We start from the raw sequence: 14,082 nt of genomic DNA, 5'->3' as shown, positions 1-14,082 counted from the left end.
TTTTATATGAATTCCATGTTGTACGAGTCACTTAGATTTTACAAATACGTGTGCCGGTCTGTGAACGGCTCACGTATTTGTAAAATCTAAGTGACTCGTACAACATGGAATTCATATAAAACGGAATTATCAACAGTATTATAGGGGGGTCGACTGTATTAAAACAATAAGATTACGAACGATTTTTTAGACGAGAGATACTTGTTTATGGACGAGTGCCAAATGTCCAACAATAATCAGTCATTTGCGTTACTTTATACAATTATGTATGGCTGAAATTCACGTAGGAAAATTATAAAAATAATATAAATTTGTATGTCGTATTCTTTAATAGGCAGCAAATAAGATACAAACGAATTATTTTTGTTCCTCTACAGTAATTTTAACGTGGCTTTTACCACATTCCGACAAACTTCTAGGCACGTGGCAAGAATCCCCGAAATTCACTAATTTATTTAAAGCTTAAATGAATTACGGGACATCAGATACCATAGACACACACTGAGAGAGAGAGAAAGACCGAACTATACCAGTTAAGTGGAAAAGCGCTACTTTAGAAACCGTCCAAGTGACGAGCGGAGTGACAACATGGCAAAAGAATTATAAAGGGGCAGAAAATAATTAAAGAATAAACGAAAAACGTGTTGGTCGTATCGGACTATCGAAGCGATCGGGCAGATATTTTCGCTTTTCGGTTATTATTCGAACAAATGTATTTCTTTTCGTTAACGAGTGGCGTATTATGTAATTGAATAATTGTACCTTAAAGAGATAAGGAGAGGCTTATTAAGACATTTAAGGAACGACAAAGCCCGGAGATGCGGCACCCGAGGAAAATTCAATTACTGCGTTCTACTAGATAGACTGGAAACATAATAGGCCTATTAATTTGCAGATTTTAATAACGAATCGGTCGAAGAGTGTCGATGACGGACGCAAACTTAATGGTGGAAGGGAGCAGAAATGAAATTATTGATTAAAAACCAGGTTTTCGGAAGGAAATGTCTGGTTCTTACTTACAGGAAAATAAAGAAGGATAATAAAATGTGTAAATCCGAGAAGTTTCCGAGCCTTCCGCCATAGATTCTTTTTAAAATCCGTCAAAAACGATACGCGGCGTTCGTGACTAAGTTTAGTTTGTAGATTTTTAATAATTGTAAAACACTACGGGAATGCAGAAGCGGAAAACAGGCAAAAAACGATCAGTTCTCGTCTCGATAGTACGAAGAAATTTAGGAAATGCCACGCGCGACTCTAGGTCGACGTTGCTAACCTTTCTTTCTAGTCTCTTAATTAAGACATTTAAAGACCACCTCTCGGTTGACAAGCCGAGTTAAAAGGTGAAAGATTTAACTGCAAAATTTATAAGAATTATAGTGGATAGCTAAATCCTTCGCTCCGACAGAGAATTTACTTACAATAATTAAAAGAAGACAGATTTATTGTTGTAGAAGTCTATAAAAAGGACGAGAAAGATGACTGCGAACCTCTAATTATTTCTGTGACAATCGCTTACGTCGGAACAATAAATAATATAAATGGATCTTACACAAAAAATTACCGGATTTCAGTTTTAAAAATATCTTTACAATAGAACTCGTAACGAATTTTTTTTATCTTTCTACTCGATAGATTCTACGTTTCTATGGAAAAAAGGGATAATTTCTGCAATTAAATCTTCAAAATTGGCTGTTTTTTAGGCTTTTCGGCGACATAATTCGATTACTTACAGTCGGGCGTACGCACTTTCCCTCTAGAAACGGGAAATGTTCCGTAGAAAATTGGAATACCCTAATGGGCCAAACGAAGTTATCCTAAAACGATTTCGTGACTTTATACGCTTATTTCTTTTAAATTTCTGCTAATTTGGAAAACTGCGCTTTCTAATATATGCAAATGATCTAAAATGCGCGCGATTAAAAGCGATTTTCGTTGGATAATCGCGTCGTTAGAGTATTAGGATTAGAAAAATTAGTCCACTCTTTTCCAGCCAAGATGGCGTGGCTCCGTGACACGCACGACTTACTCATCAGAAAAATCGCTTTCCTCGAAAGATAACGGAATTGCGAAAAGATAAACATCGGTCTAGAACGGAGTGTTGCCGTTTATAAACCGCAAAATATTTATTTTTCATCAAAATAATTACGTCTCTGTTTTATCGGGTTCGTTCTCGCCCCGTGTGGCACGAATAAATTAAAAGCGTTAGAGAAATTGCCCGAAAGTTACCGACGCGGCGGCCGCCATGGAAAATGGCGCTCCGAGTGCGTTAGCCTCGTCGCTGGCCGTCGCGTCTTTCGCGTGGCAAAAAATAGTTTTATAGAGCAAACCGGCTCCGTTCGATTACGTAATTTTGTTTAATTTCGATTTTTAAAATCGAGACTAAATTTTTTATTTCTATTTTCATTAAGATACGTAAACACCGAATGAATTAAACTCGAGCGCCGCGAGAAATCGCGCCGCCTCGATGCAGCCACGACGACTCGATGGTTAAACGATCAAATCGGTTTCTCTTCCAAAGTTATCGCAACGTAATTATGGTGAATTTTAACGAATAATTAATAACGTTACGCTCGGTTACCGAAACTTCTTTCCGCCACGGCGCGACGAAATCGCATTGGAAAGAATGATTCCGCGCGGATGTCTTGGAAACGATCGAGTTTGTTCACCCGCAAATTTCCGGATTTTTGTATCAAAACGGAATATTTTCCTTTACCAGCTCGATAAACGAAGGAAATTGTTATTACATAAATAGAGAACGAAATACGTCAACGACGCTTCTTCACGCGACGTCTACTCGGTTAGAACCCGATAACCTTACGCGTAGAGAAGCGCGGAAACGCCAGGCTATGGTTGTTTTGACACTTCGTGCGTAATATTGGGTTGGATAAACTTCACTCGGTTTAAACAATTAAGGAACGGTTCTTTCGACACCGACTGCGGAGTGGCGAGTCGCTTTAAAATAGATCAAAGCAGACTCGTAATTTACACTCTTCGCCACACCGTAGTTTCACCCCGGCTGACGAAACGCGGCGATAAAAGTAGCTTTATAAATTTTCTTAAATGGCTAAAGTGGATTTTTGGAAGAGGCGAGGAGGAGGAGAGATCCTTTCGTATTTTCTTTCGTCGGCGAGACTGGTTACGGCCGAGATCCTTACAATGGGTGCGGAGTGAAAAAAACGGAATTTCTACGTTTGTTGTCGTTTTTTGGTGGTGAATCACCGCTCGCGACTTTCCTTATCAGTCAAATAATAGGAAAAGAACGAGTCTCGCTCGAGTCGCTTTGGTAGAAAGTGAATTTGGAGTCTATTTTTAGTTCTCAGATCGATATTAAATCCCAATAAAGAAAAAGTTAATCGCCGGGTGCCTCGTGCTTGTCACAAAGGTACGAAATTCGAACTCTTTCCTCTATTAAGGGTGGGAATTAGCGAAGATCGCCGGAAGCTTTCCCTTTTATTACTTTCTCGCAGCTATTTCGACCTACAACTGCGTCCGGTCGTCAGTTCCCAGAGATAAATCATTTCTTACAAAATTTAGCTTCCAAAATGCATCGCATCTATTCGAGAATCGAAGATAATCGGTTACGGCTCCCCCTTTATAACGCCGCTCGTTTCTTTTCCAACGAATCCGTCATTCCTATCTGCCATTTTTAGGCGGTAAAAGCCGAAAACGACGAGGAGAAACGCGAAAGGATCTTCGTTTTCCTTCTTCAAAACAAGAAAACAAGGATACGATTATTTAAAGACATTAATAGAAATTTAATAATATAAATAAAACCACCGATTGTCTTATTTTAATATCATTTTTTTTCGATCCAAATCGTTCCACGTGACGAGTGTTGTCAGTAAATACGTCTTAAATTCTTTTTTTTTTTTTGCCGTTTTGTCATTTCTAAATGGAGAAGAGGAAAATATTAAATATAACTTTTCTATTGTTTGTAACGTTTGAAACGAATGACTTTTATACATTTTAAATGAGAACTTGGATAATTTTTTTAGAACATTCGACGTCGAGTACGAGCGTTCGTTCGTTATTGGAAACGGTACTCAAAATAAATTATTATTAGAAGCGTGCGAAAGAAAGCGAATTCTAAAGAATTTCCTATTCAAAATAGACGTTCTGCAGCCTTTAGTCGGCGAATCTTTGGCCAGAACCACAAAAAATGAGGTAAACGAGATATTAGACTTAAAGGTCTACTTAATTCCGCTTGACAGAGCGGGACTAAGTAGGACCTTTGACCCGCTATGACCGACGACTTGTATGTAAATAGTGTCAAACATAGATATAATATGCATTCGGAAATTCCTCGTATTCCGTCATAAAATTCCACTTTCCATTTTTTTCAGTTGTGTGGATAAGCCGCGTTTAATGCTCCAAAAATCTTCGTCGGGTCTAATAATACATATATTTACGCGTCGATTGGCGATTTCTATCTAAGTTACGCGAGTTATTTAGTTAACGAGAGCGACGCGGGTTGTCGCCTAGTTTTGTCGCTCGCGACTCTAGCGATTGTCCTAGGTCGTTCGTCCAGAGTTCTGGAAATAGGCAAAATTCTCGTTTACTTACCTTTCGATAAAGGGAAGATTGTCGTCGGAAAAGTTTTATTAATTTTCTTTTATTCCGCGCGCGTTTTCCCCCTGCGTGCTCTGGTAGAAAAAAACGCTCTCCCGTATTTTTTTTCTCCTCTACACCCGGGAAAAACTCGCTACGATAAACACGAACTTCGCTTTCCTTAAAACCAATTTTCACAAATTTCTTTTTCGAATTTATATTTCTAAAATCGGCTTCGACCGTTTTCCGAATGGCGTAATTCGGCGGCGCCGGTCCGAAAAGTCTTCTCATTTTCTCGGGTGACACGACTCTGTTCGACGTCTCGGAAGACACCAGGGCTCGCGACGATGTCATCTCCGGCACCTCCCCACACCCTCGTTCACACTCGATTACCTTAATTGAACCCTCGTTATCTAGGCGAGGCGAATGATTACAGGATATTGATCCCAGCTCACTAACCTCGATTCTGGAGAACGAGTACCAGTCCGGGTGAAACGAACTCTCCTATTGGCTGTCTTTTAGCGGGGTAAGGTCACTTCCTCGAGCGCGTCGGGTAACGGCTGACTCTTTATATAAAGAAGTAAACATTGGACCGAAGGGAATCGTTTTGTTCGCTCGAATCGAACGGGACACGGCAATTTTTGGAGTAACTCGGATGGGTACGCCGTCGAAAGTGCCGCGGATCGCTCGATGACCGTCCCTCCCAATTAACTTTTTTGCCTTATTTTTGTTAGGAATCGTCATGATTTCGGGATGGATTCTGGCTTTGACCTGCTTTTTCTTGGCCGGAGTGGACTGCAAAGTGTACGAGAGATGCGAATTGGCCAGAGATCTTCACGAGAGGTTCAAGTTTCCCAAAGAGGATTTGTCCAAATGTAAGTACGCTTCGTTGTTTGGAAAGGCGATTCCCGACACACACAAAAAAAAATGAAAAATACAACGGGTCCGTCCGTTGGCGTTAACGATTCGGTTAAAGTCGAAGAGGATTCGAAAAAGTGCGATTCCTCCATTACCGAAATTTGATGTTTCAGGGCTTTGCATCGCCTACTGGGAGAGTTCGTTCGACACGGGGGCCATTCACAAAGGAAATTGGGACGGCAGCACGGACTACGGCCTATTCCAGGTGAGTTGCGGTTATTAATTGCATCGTTGTTCCGTCTTTCGTGACGAAAACAAAGGAGGAAACTGGAGCCGTCCGGGCGAGAAAACACCCGCCGGGTGCCACGCTAACGTTTCCGTGTCTTTTCAGATTAACGACAAATATTGGTGCAACGGAAACTCTAAAAACTCTCAAAACGTCTGCAATTTATCTTGCGACAGTAAGTATTTTTACCTTGGTCTTCCTCTTCCCTTTGCGCTCCGAGACTGATGCTTCCGGTCATTACAGAGCTGAAGAACGACGACATCGCCGACGACATTAAGTGTGTTTCGGAAATGTATCGACGCCACGGATTCGATGCTTGGTAAGATACTTCGAAAGATACTCTAAAATTTCGTCACCTGAAATTTAAACTTGTATTCGAAATATCTTCGACATACTCGGTCGCGAATTTAAACCCGGCCTGACTTACGGAATACAAATTCTAACCACCAGTTATACAAATTTTAGTTTACATTCGGAAGGATTTTATGGTAAAACCACCGTCATTTTATTTTTCTATCTTCCTCTTTTCGTTATAATTATATCGCTTTATCGGACACTGGCCGTTATTGAATTTTACGTCTCTAATAACGGGCGGACTGCCGAGCGGTCCGAGTGCCAGCCCACCGCTCCGGGATCGAAAAATCTCCAGAAATTTTTGGGAAATGAGCCGTCCCTCACCACCCGGTCGCCCCATTGTGGCTCTGTCCTAATGTCCTAACCCGTAATAGGCTGGCTAAAAGAGGCCCTCTTAGCGCCCACAGGGGGGAAAGAATTTAAAAAAAGACGCGTTTCGGCATTCGGCCGTTGCCACGTTTATAACCTTTGCAGCAAATAAAAGTTCTTAAATTTAGAAATTCGAACCGATTCTTAATTTCGTCGCTAATTCTCGAGGAACTCAAACTTCCGACGAAGTTACGCTCCACGGGATTTAAATTCCAATTTTTTTCAGGGTGGCTCACAAGCTGAAGTGTTCGGGCGACACCTCCAACTTCCTGAAGGACTGCGAACTGTCTCCCAAGAGACGTCAGGGCCTTCTGTTTAACGGGCCTCTGAGCAGAGCATTCGCCGTCGAGAACAGTCCCAAGGGTTATCAGATAAATCTAAACGTTCCCGAAGCCACTTTCCGGTTCGGAGGCAACCTCTTCCACACTTACTTCAAGATCAGACCCTTCTTCTCCGCCTCTAAATTCGCCGGAAAGCACTGAACCGTCGACACTTCCGAATTATTTATTTTTTGTACATATGGCTCATCCGTCGATCGGGACGAAAAATAAAGTATTGAACTCTTTCGACTGGCTGGTTTCTGCCCCATCGGAATTGGCGCTGCCCCTCGGCTACATTAATCGCCAAATTAACGAAGAGTATCCGCGCGTATTTTTGGGCGAAGAGCCGAATTTAAATACGCATGGACGAAGAAGGAACCTCGCCGATCTAATTTTTAGGCCACACATTTCGTCGTATCCAGAGCAGAAACCCGAGTTACCATAAATATTCGAATATAGGAAAAATGATTCTCGCATGGAAAAACGCGAGAGAAGAATTATAAAAAATATTTTTTACACAAAATACTTCCAGAACTAATTACTTTTTACCGAAGATTCGAAAAAGACGGGCGAGAAATTAAAACCCATTTTATTTTTAAATTTTCTACATCTTAAACGGATCGAAAGAGGGCGCCACAAATGTTTTCGCGTTTGTCGTCTGCTTTAATTTCTTTTTTATCGCCGTGCTGATTACATTTGATAATACAAATAAATCATATAAAGTTTTTTTTTAATAAAACGAGTTAGATATTTCGAGTACTATTAATGAAGATAATTAAGCAAAAAACAAAAAAAGACACGACGACTACGAGATGGCGCCTAAATTTATCCCAACAGAAATTAAATCGGTAAAAAGATTAAAAGGAACAAAAGGCAAAAACCGAAGATTAATTTTAAAACGCGAAGATCGTACGATAAAAAGTTTATCGGCACGAATTGTTTTATCTCTCGTCTAGATTTAAAAATCTACTTCCGCGTTAATAAACACCGCGTTAATTTATCATTATTTTTGATTTTGGCAAGTAAATTTAGAATTTATCTTAGAGGAATTTCCCGGAGCGACGAAGATAAAAAATCGAATAAGCGAACGAAGCGAAGAGAAATAAATAATATTAAAAAAGAAAAAAAAGTAAATGCGATTATTCGTCTTCGTTACCGGAGCCGCCATCCGTTACCGGAATCGAAACTTCTCAAAGATTTTAAAAATTTATATTAAATTTTAGCGCGCGAAGACGACGTATTTTGGCAAATTATTAACTGGTTAATTAATATTTAATTAATTACGTAATTCCGGTGGTTTAATTTCCTTTTCCGTCGTTTCGTCGGGCCACTTAATAAGAATTTAATAGAGAGGAACCGACGTGACGTCATTGCGACTTAAAATGGTGGACGAGAGGAAAGGAAGACGTTCCGGAATCGCCGTTGGACGGTGAGTGTGGCCGAAGAGGCCGGTAAACCCGATCTAGAACGGGATTTTTCTGGACCGGAAGCGTTGCCGAACGTCGTAGGGCCACAATTTGCACGCGGGGAAGAAAGGGGCGTCGACGTCGCGCCCTTTCTTCTCCCCTCTAATTATTTCGCCGGTTTATAGAAACGAATTTACTTCGGCGGCGTTAAATCGAAGGCCCGGAAAACCGTCGGTTTCTCCGATAAAACGACGAATTCTCTTGTTGCGTTAACATTAAATACGGGCGATAAAGGCTTATCGACACTATTATCGTCCTCCCGGCCGTATCGCGTTTTCGTTTCCGCTGTGACGTAACGCATTTACGTACCGTTGTAGTGGTAATTCTACGCCTTACCAAACATTTCGCTTAAATTAAAATCGTTTTCTGTAAATTTCCGAGTTTATGCTATTTAATTGGCATCAAAAATCGGATCCGCGGAGCGATTCGAGTCTCCCTACGTTAATACTCGCTTTATTACTCGGTCGTAAATTGATCCGTGTTTCGTTTAATTAAAAACAAACGCGGATGCACCCCTCCAGCTCCTGGACGACACGTGTTAACGCATCTGGTCCCTGCACATCTGTCACACCAGCATCTATGTGTGTCTGTTTTGTTCTGCGCTTTGGAAATTAAAAAAATGGGCTAATTTATGAAATGTTCCAATTACGTTTGTACTCGGAATTAATGGAAATGACGATCTGTTAATAAAAACTCTGATCTTCTAATTTTCTTCCTTGTTTTATTTTACAATTTTTGATGTGGAAGGAAGTTACGTTATCATTACATTTTTGATGACTTTTCATATTTGTTTAATGTATTTTTATATATTTGCTCGTTAAAAAACTTAGATAAATATAGACGACGAGAGTTATCTAATCGCTTTGCTTTGTCGTGACGCTTTCACGGTTTGGCAAAACTTAAAAATTTACGTCGTCCGTCTCGACGGAACGTCGAAGATGTCGAAGACGTCCTCTCGAGTCGGCGTCGGAGAGAGAATCGTCCGTTCCGAATTCCCGCGGTTTGTCGACGGCCTTAGTTTTTGCCTCGTTTTTGGTCCGCGGTCGAAAATTCGGAGTGAAGCTCGGTACGCGTTCGGGGGACCTCCTCTTCGTCCCGCTTCGAAACGCGTGACCGGCCGAGTTAAAAACCGCCCTTCGTTCGTAAAACTGGAATTTGGGAAATAGAATTGAAAAATTAGACTAATTATTGGAAATTCTGCGTCGATCGTGACTGACGCAATTTAATTCGGATAAAGAAACTTAGAGTGACCTTTTACATATATACATGCATACAGACATTTTGTGCTTACCGGTTAGTACCGACTCTTAATTAATCGAATCTAACTGTGTTTGTAAATGTGCACGCGTGAAAAAATGTTAATCTTCGACCGACCAGAAAAGATGGTATTTTAAGATGACGGATCTTCTGTCGTCTTAAAATACCGTCTATTCCGGAGAGACAAAACTTTCTGTCAGGGACCGAGATGAACGGAAGGTCTGTCCCGGTCCCCGACGAAAGTTTTGTCTCTCCGCATCCTTTGCCGGATATTTAGACGGTTTCGGTTTCCGGAGAAGTAATTCTGCCCTTCCCGCATCACCGGTGCCGGGCGGATTATATCTTAATTCTTTTCTTATAAAGATACGGTCGACGTTCAAATTTCGATAAAGTATATTTTGAAAAAATTTATAATCAAAAAGTGGAGTTGGAGTAAATATGTGACTTTGTCGAAAGGTTAGATTTTTCTTCGTCTGCTAAGTAAAAACTTAAAATTCGTGATTTACCCAGTTTTAACCCGTGTCGTTTATCTCTCGTTAAAACTAAATAGTAAATTCCGTAAAAAATATAAGTAATTTTCAAATTGTGAAGTATGATTGTGAATGAATTAAAATAACTTTCCGATCCACTGGCTGGAACTTCATCAAAATCGATAGTGTTTTATTGGCATCGGTTTTTGAATTACTGGAATAAATATTTTTAGATAATGCATATCTTATAAATTGCCTCCCAAAATAAAAAGTAATATAATGGAAATGCTACATTTAATTCAGTTTTAGAATTATTTACATTATTCAAATAGTTTGTGTAAAGTATGAATGCTAATTGAGGGGAATATCTCACTGCACTTTCTGTTAATTTTCTTTTTTTTCTGTTCCTTCTATGGAGAGAGCTGTTCGGAGTAAGTACGACGGACGGAAACACAGATTTGACAAATTTTTATTCGGGATGCCTCTATCGTTCGGACGTTGGAACTTTGCTTATGGATACGCTGTCCTCGATGCGCTTTCCAAAAAATTCGTCCGAACCGTGGTCCGCTCGTAAATTTTTTACGTATTTTCCGGGCGACGACTCTTCCGACGACGAGATAAAACGTCGAAGGCAAAAAGAAAATTAAAGTAATTTTATTTATTGTCTAAGTGTCGAGCAACTGCATAAAAATATTTATCTTTATTACGATTGTTTAGATTCCGTAAACTTTTAGCATGCCAGATGGTTTAATTTTATTACAGCAGTAGTGTAATTAAATCTCTGAAAAATTTTATTAATGGTTTGACATTATTTGAATGTAATATCCAGAAAGAAAGTTTTAAAAAATGATTTCAGCTATTTTCATTTAGCTGTTTATCGGGTGAAAAATGTATAACTTGATGATGGACACTAAAAATAGCTGGATAATTTATTTTTTAAATTATTTGTGTACATTTGACCTAGAATTCTTTCCAATGACATATTCAAAATAGTGTTTTAATTTTCAAAATTAAATATTTTCTTCTAGTTTATGAATTTTCTTGTCATTTTTATAATAACTATTTACTTTCAATTATAAATAAATAATAATTTGATTTTTTTCCAGATAGCCTCTATGATGTGAAACTCTTTGCTGATTAGGAGAAACGTTTCGCATTGCACAAAGGTTGGTTATTTTCCCACTCGATAGTTTATCGTGATAGCCTTTGCACTTTAGATAGTTCTTGTTGTTATCTAATTTAAAAGTATAATTTGCATTTGTAAAATGCTAAGTAAATGTTTTTATTCCAATGCTTTTAAAATAACATTAATTCAATAATAATTGTTGATACTTTTATGAACAAAGTATTTAATAAAAATAATATAAATTTACAAAATAGAAATGCTGATAGCTATTATTATGGTATACAATTTAATCCAACAATAAATTATTTAACAATTTATAAACAAATCATTTAACAAACTAACAGTAACAATTAATTTATTGTTCTTGTTAGGAACTGGTGAATCCAGAAATTTAGAGTTAGTTATTCCAGTCAAAATCTTGCCAGATGTTTGGCTCGGTGCTGTAACAATTTATTATTGTGTTATAGAGTTCCTACACACTACACACCCGGATATTCATGCAGAAGTATCAAAAGCCAGATTAATAAATAGAGCTTTTAATACGGACCACATCAGAGCCCTTGAAGCCCTGGAAATCTACAAAGCCGACAGGACGGGGAGATGTATAAACATCAAAGACGGCAACACGCTTTCTTATGCTTGGCGTTACGTATATGAAAAACAACAAAACGATGACAATACGTAACACGCGCATGAATTCGATTATATTTTAAAACTAAATGTTCATTCTAAGAATGGAATCCAATTATTTTAACCTGAAGCAGACCTCGACTGAGGCCGAAAACGTTTGTTTTTACGAATAGTTTACAAGTACCGGACAATAAAGGTTTAGTAAGTGCGACTTATGAAAATGTATGCAGAATATTTTCAGGATTTAAAATTTCCCCAAAAATTATTGCACGCAAAATTAAACCACAATATATGAACCAATTAATAATTATCTATATATATAATTGAGACGGGTTGATGATGATAATCGGTGCAGAGCCCAAACGGTTAGGAGTTTAAAGTCGAAATTTGGTACATAGTGGAAGCGTGACAGGATTAAGGCTTTAACAATGGAAGTGTTAAAAATGAAAGTGTTAAGTAACAATGGAAGTGTTAAGAGAAAGCAATGTGCAAGATTTACAGGTGCAGATGCAAGTTTTTGTGTTTTTGTGTTAAATCAAACATAGGTTTAGACCCATCTAAACATTTTTTAATTAGTCTGGAAATGGGGACTTAATTCTTGCATTCTGTGAAAATGGGTAAGATTGGCTGAAATGTAATAATCTTAATCTTCGCTAGTGTTACTTTTTGCCTGAGCATCGCTGGGCTTGTCTGCTAGATATTACATAATTTGAAAAATTCAAATTAAATCATACATATAAGTATGATTTAATTTTCCTACCATACAATTTGCCAATCAACACCAAACTGTTAAATTAACATAAATACTTTAGATTAAAAGCACACATTTTCATCATTGTAGGATAGCTTATACAATTATAAACTCGATGCAATATGTCGATTAATAGAAATAAAATTGAATTCGATGCCATAAATGATTATTTTTATTTTTAGCACAGACGGTAATTAATGGACATTTTGACATCCAAAAATACAAAATTTGCTTATGGCAACATCCTCAAAATTAATTTTTATAAGGTTCAAAAATTTCGGTTATAGATGAACTTTGAGTAATGAACACCAAAAAATATTGTAAAAAGGAAAATTTTCATATTATTGAAATTATTTTCCCACCTTGACCATTTTGTCTAACTTCTAAAACACTTCATGTTATTTAAGTTAAATTATTTTAACTAAAGTTAATAAGAAAAATTACGTACACTTATAATTTAAATAATTTCATTAAAACACTATAATTCTTTGTGAAATTACTTTAAATTTTAAAATAACACAAGTTGGATCTGGACAATGGTAATTAATACTGGCTTCCTTATGTGCTTGGCCCATCATTGTCTTAGTGGATAAAACACTGGTAGTTGGTTGCAGGTTTGCATCTCACCAATGGGCTGGCCACATAAAGTTTTTCAGATTTTTTTTCACAAATCTAATGCCTAAATAGAGTTAGTTTCCTGTAGAAAGTGTTTCTGGGATGCATTCCATCTTGCAAGATTTCCAGGTGTTGCATTGCCTTCTCCCATAAATCTATCTGTTCCGAGATACTTAACTGCTTTCTTTATTTGACATCATCGAAAGCTTCGTCCGAAAGCACTGAAAATTTTTGCACGGTATGTAGTACCGAATAGTAGAAATTTTGATGTCCGGGTGGTCGAGATAATTCGGATAGCAGGTTTCTCAACGGTGTGTGGTCCATGGATTCCTGTGGATCTAGGCAAATATATTGACGGCAAATTAGATAAATGGTACATTAAAATTTATTAAACAGGTCTAACCGAAGGTGAAGTTTGAGAAACACAAGGGGTTAATGCATGTGATAAGGGTATTTTGTACATAAAGACAAGTAGTTCTTGCAGTTTTTCTTTCACAATTTAAATAAAGATGCATTGTTGATAATAAGAATATTAAAACTATTATCGTTAAATGTTGACTTAATGTATGGGGTGTGTATAGTAGAAATGTAAAAAATGCACAAGTGGTTTTCATCAATTTTGATTTTTTGATACTATATGTAAAGATGAAGTTCATAAGCAGTTCTTTAAACTTTGCACACCATATCAAATGAGTTAATTTTAAGTTTTAAATCAAAATATATATCGAAGCCTCAAAATTATCTTTGTTTTGTCATTAAATGGAACACAAAGACAATTTTGTAGCTTTGATTTATTTTATTTATGTACATTCTGATAGAAATATTGTCAGCCAAAATTTAATTGTAATTTTTATATATTTTTAGAAATTTTAGATTTAATAAGTAAGTCTTATTACACATAACACTTATTATTCTATTGCATTGTAAGATTGTATTTTAAAATCACTCAAAATCAGACCTTATAAATTGTAATCACTTTGTGTATTTTTTTTATTTTGTTTAATGTTTATACAATTATTACAGATGTTTACT

The 14,082-nt window shown here is 37.5% G+C and overlaps 1 protein-coding gene across 1 annotated transcript; it reads left to right on the top strand.

Annotated features, from left to right (window-relative positions):
* Positions 1-5,095: 5,095 nt before the first annotated feature.
* LOC111636508 (lysozyme C, milk isozyme-like) lies at positions 5,096-7,436 on the top strand. The gene is made up of 6 exons (XM_023381785.1): positions 5,096-5,207; positions 5,283-5,423; positions 5,580-5,671; positions 5,798-5,867; positions 5,936-6,011; positions 6,642-7,436. Exons 1-6 carry the CDS (start codon positions 5,204-5,206, stop codon positions 6,895-6,897), a joined length of 639 nt encoding a protein of 212 aa, XP_023237553.1. The 5' UTR covers positions 5,096-5,203; the 3' UTR covers positions 6,898-7,436.
* Positions 7,437-14,082: the final 6,646 nt, after the last annotated feature.

The sequence above is a fragment of the Centruroides sculpturatus genome, unplaced genomic scaffold, assembly GCF_000671375.1.
Source record: "Centruroides sculpturatus isolate CEXI.00-Female unplaced genomic scaffold, Cexi_2.0 scaffold1036, whole genome shotgun sequence".
NCBI classification, from domain to species: Eukaryota; Metazoa; Arthropoda; class Arachnida; order Scorpiones; family Buthidae; genus Centruroides; species Centruroides sculpturatus.
Note: the sequence above shows the minus strand (reverse complement) of the source record. Positions and strands in the feature narration are given on the sequence as shown.

Bases quoted from the DNA above. Each gene is read 5' to 3' on its own strand.
- LOC111636508 (XM_023381785.1), top strand. The intron at 5,424-5,579 runs GTAAGTACGCTT...TTGATGTTTCAG, and splicing joins CAAAGAGGATTTGTCCAAAT to GGCTTTGCATCGCCTACTGG. The intron at 6,012-6,641 runs GTAAGATACTTC...AATTTTTTTCAG, and splicing joins CGCCACGGATTCGATGCTTG to GGTGGCTCACAAGCTGAAGT.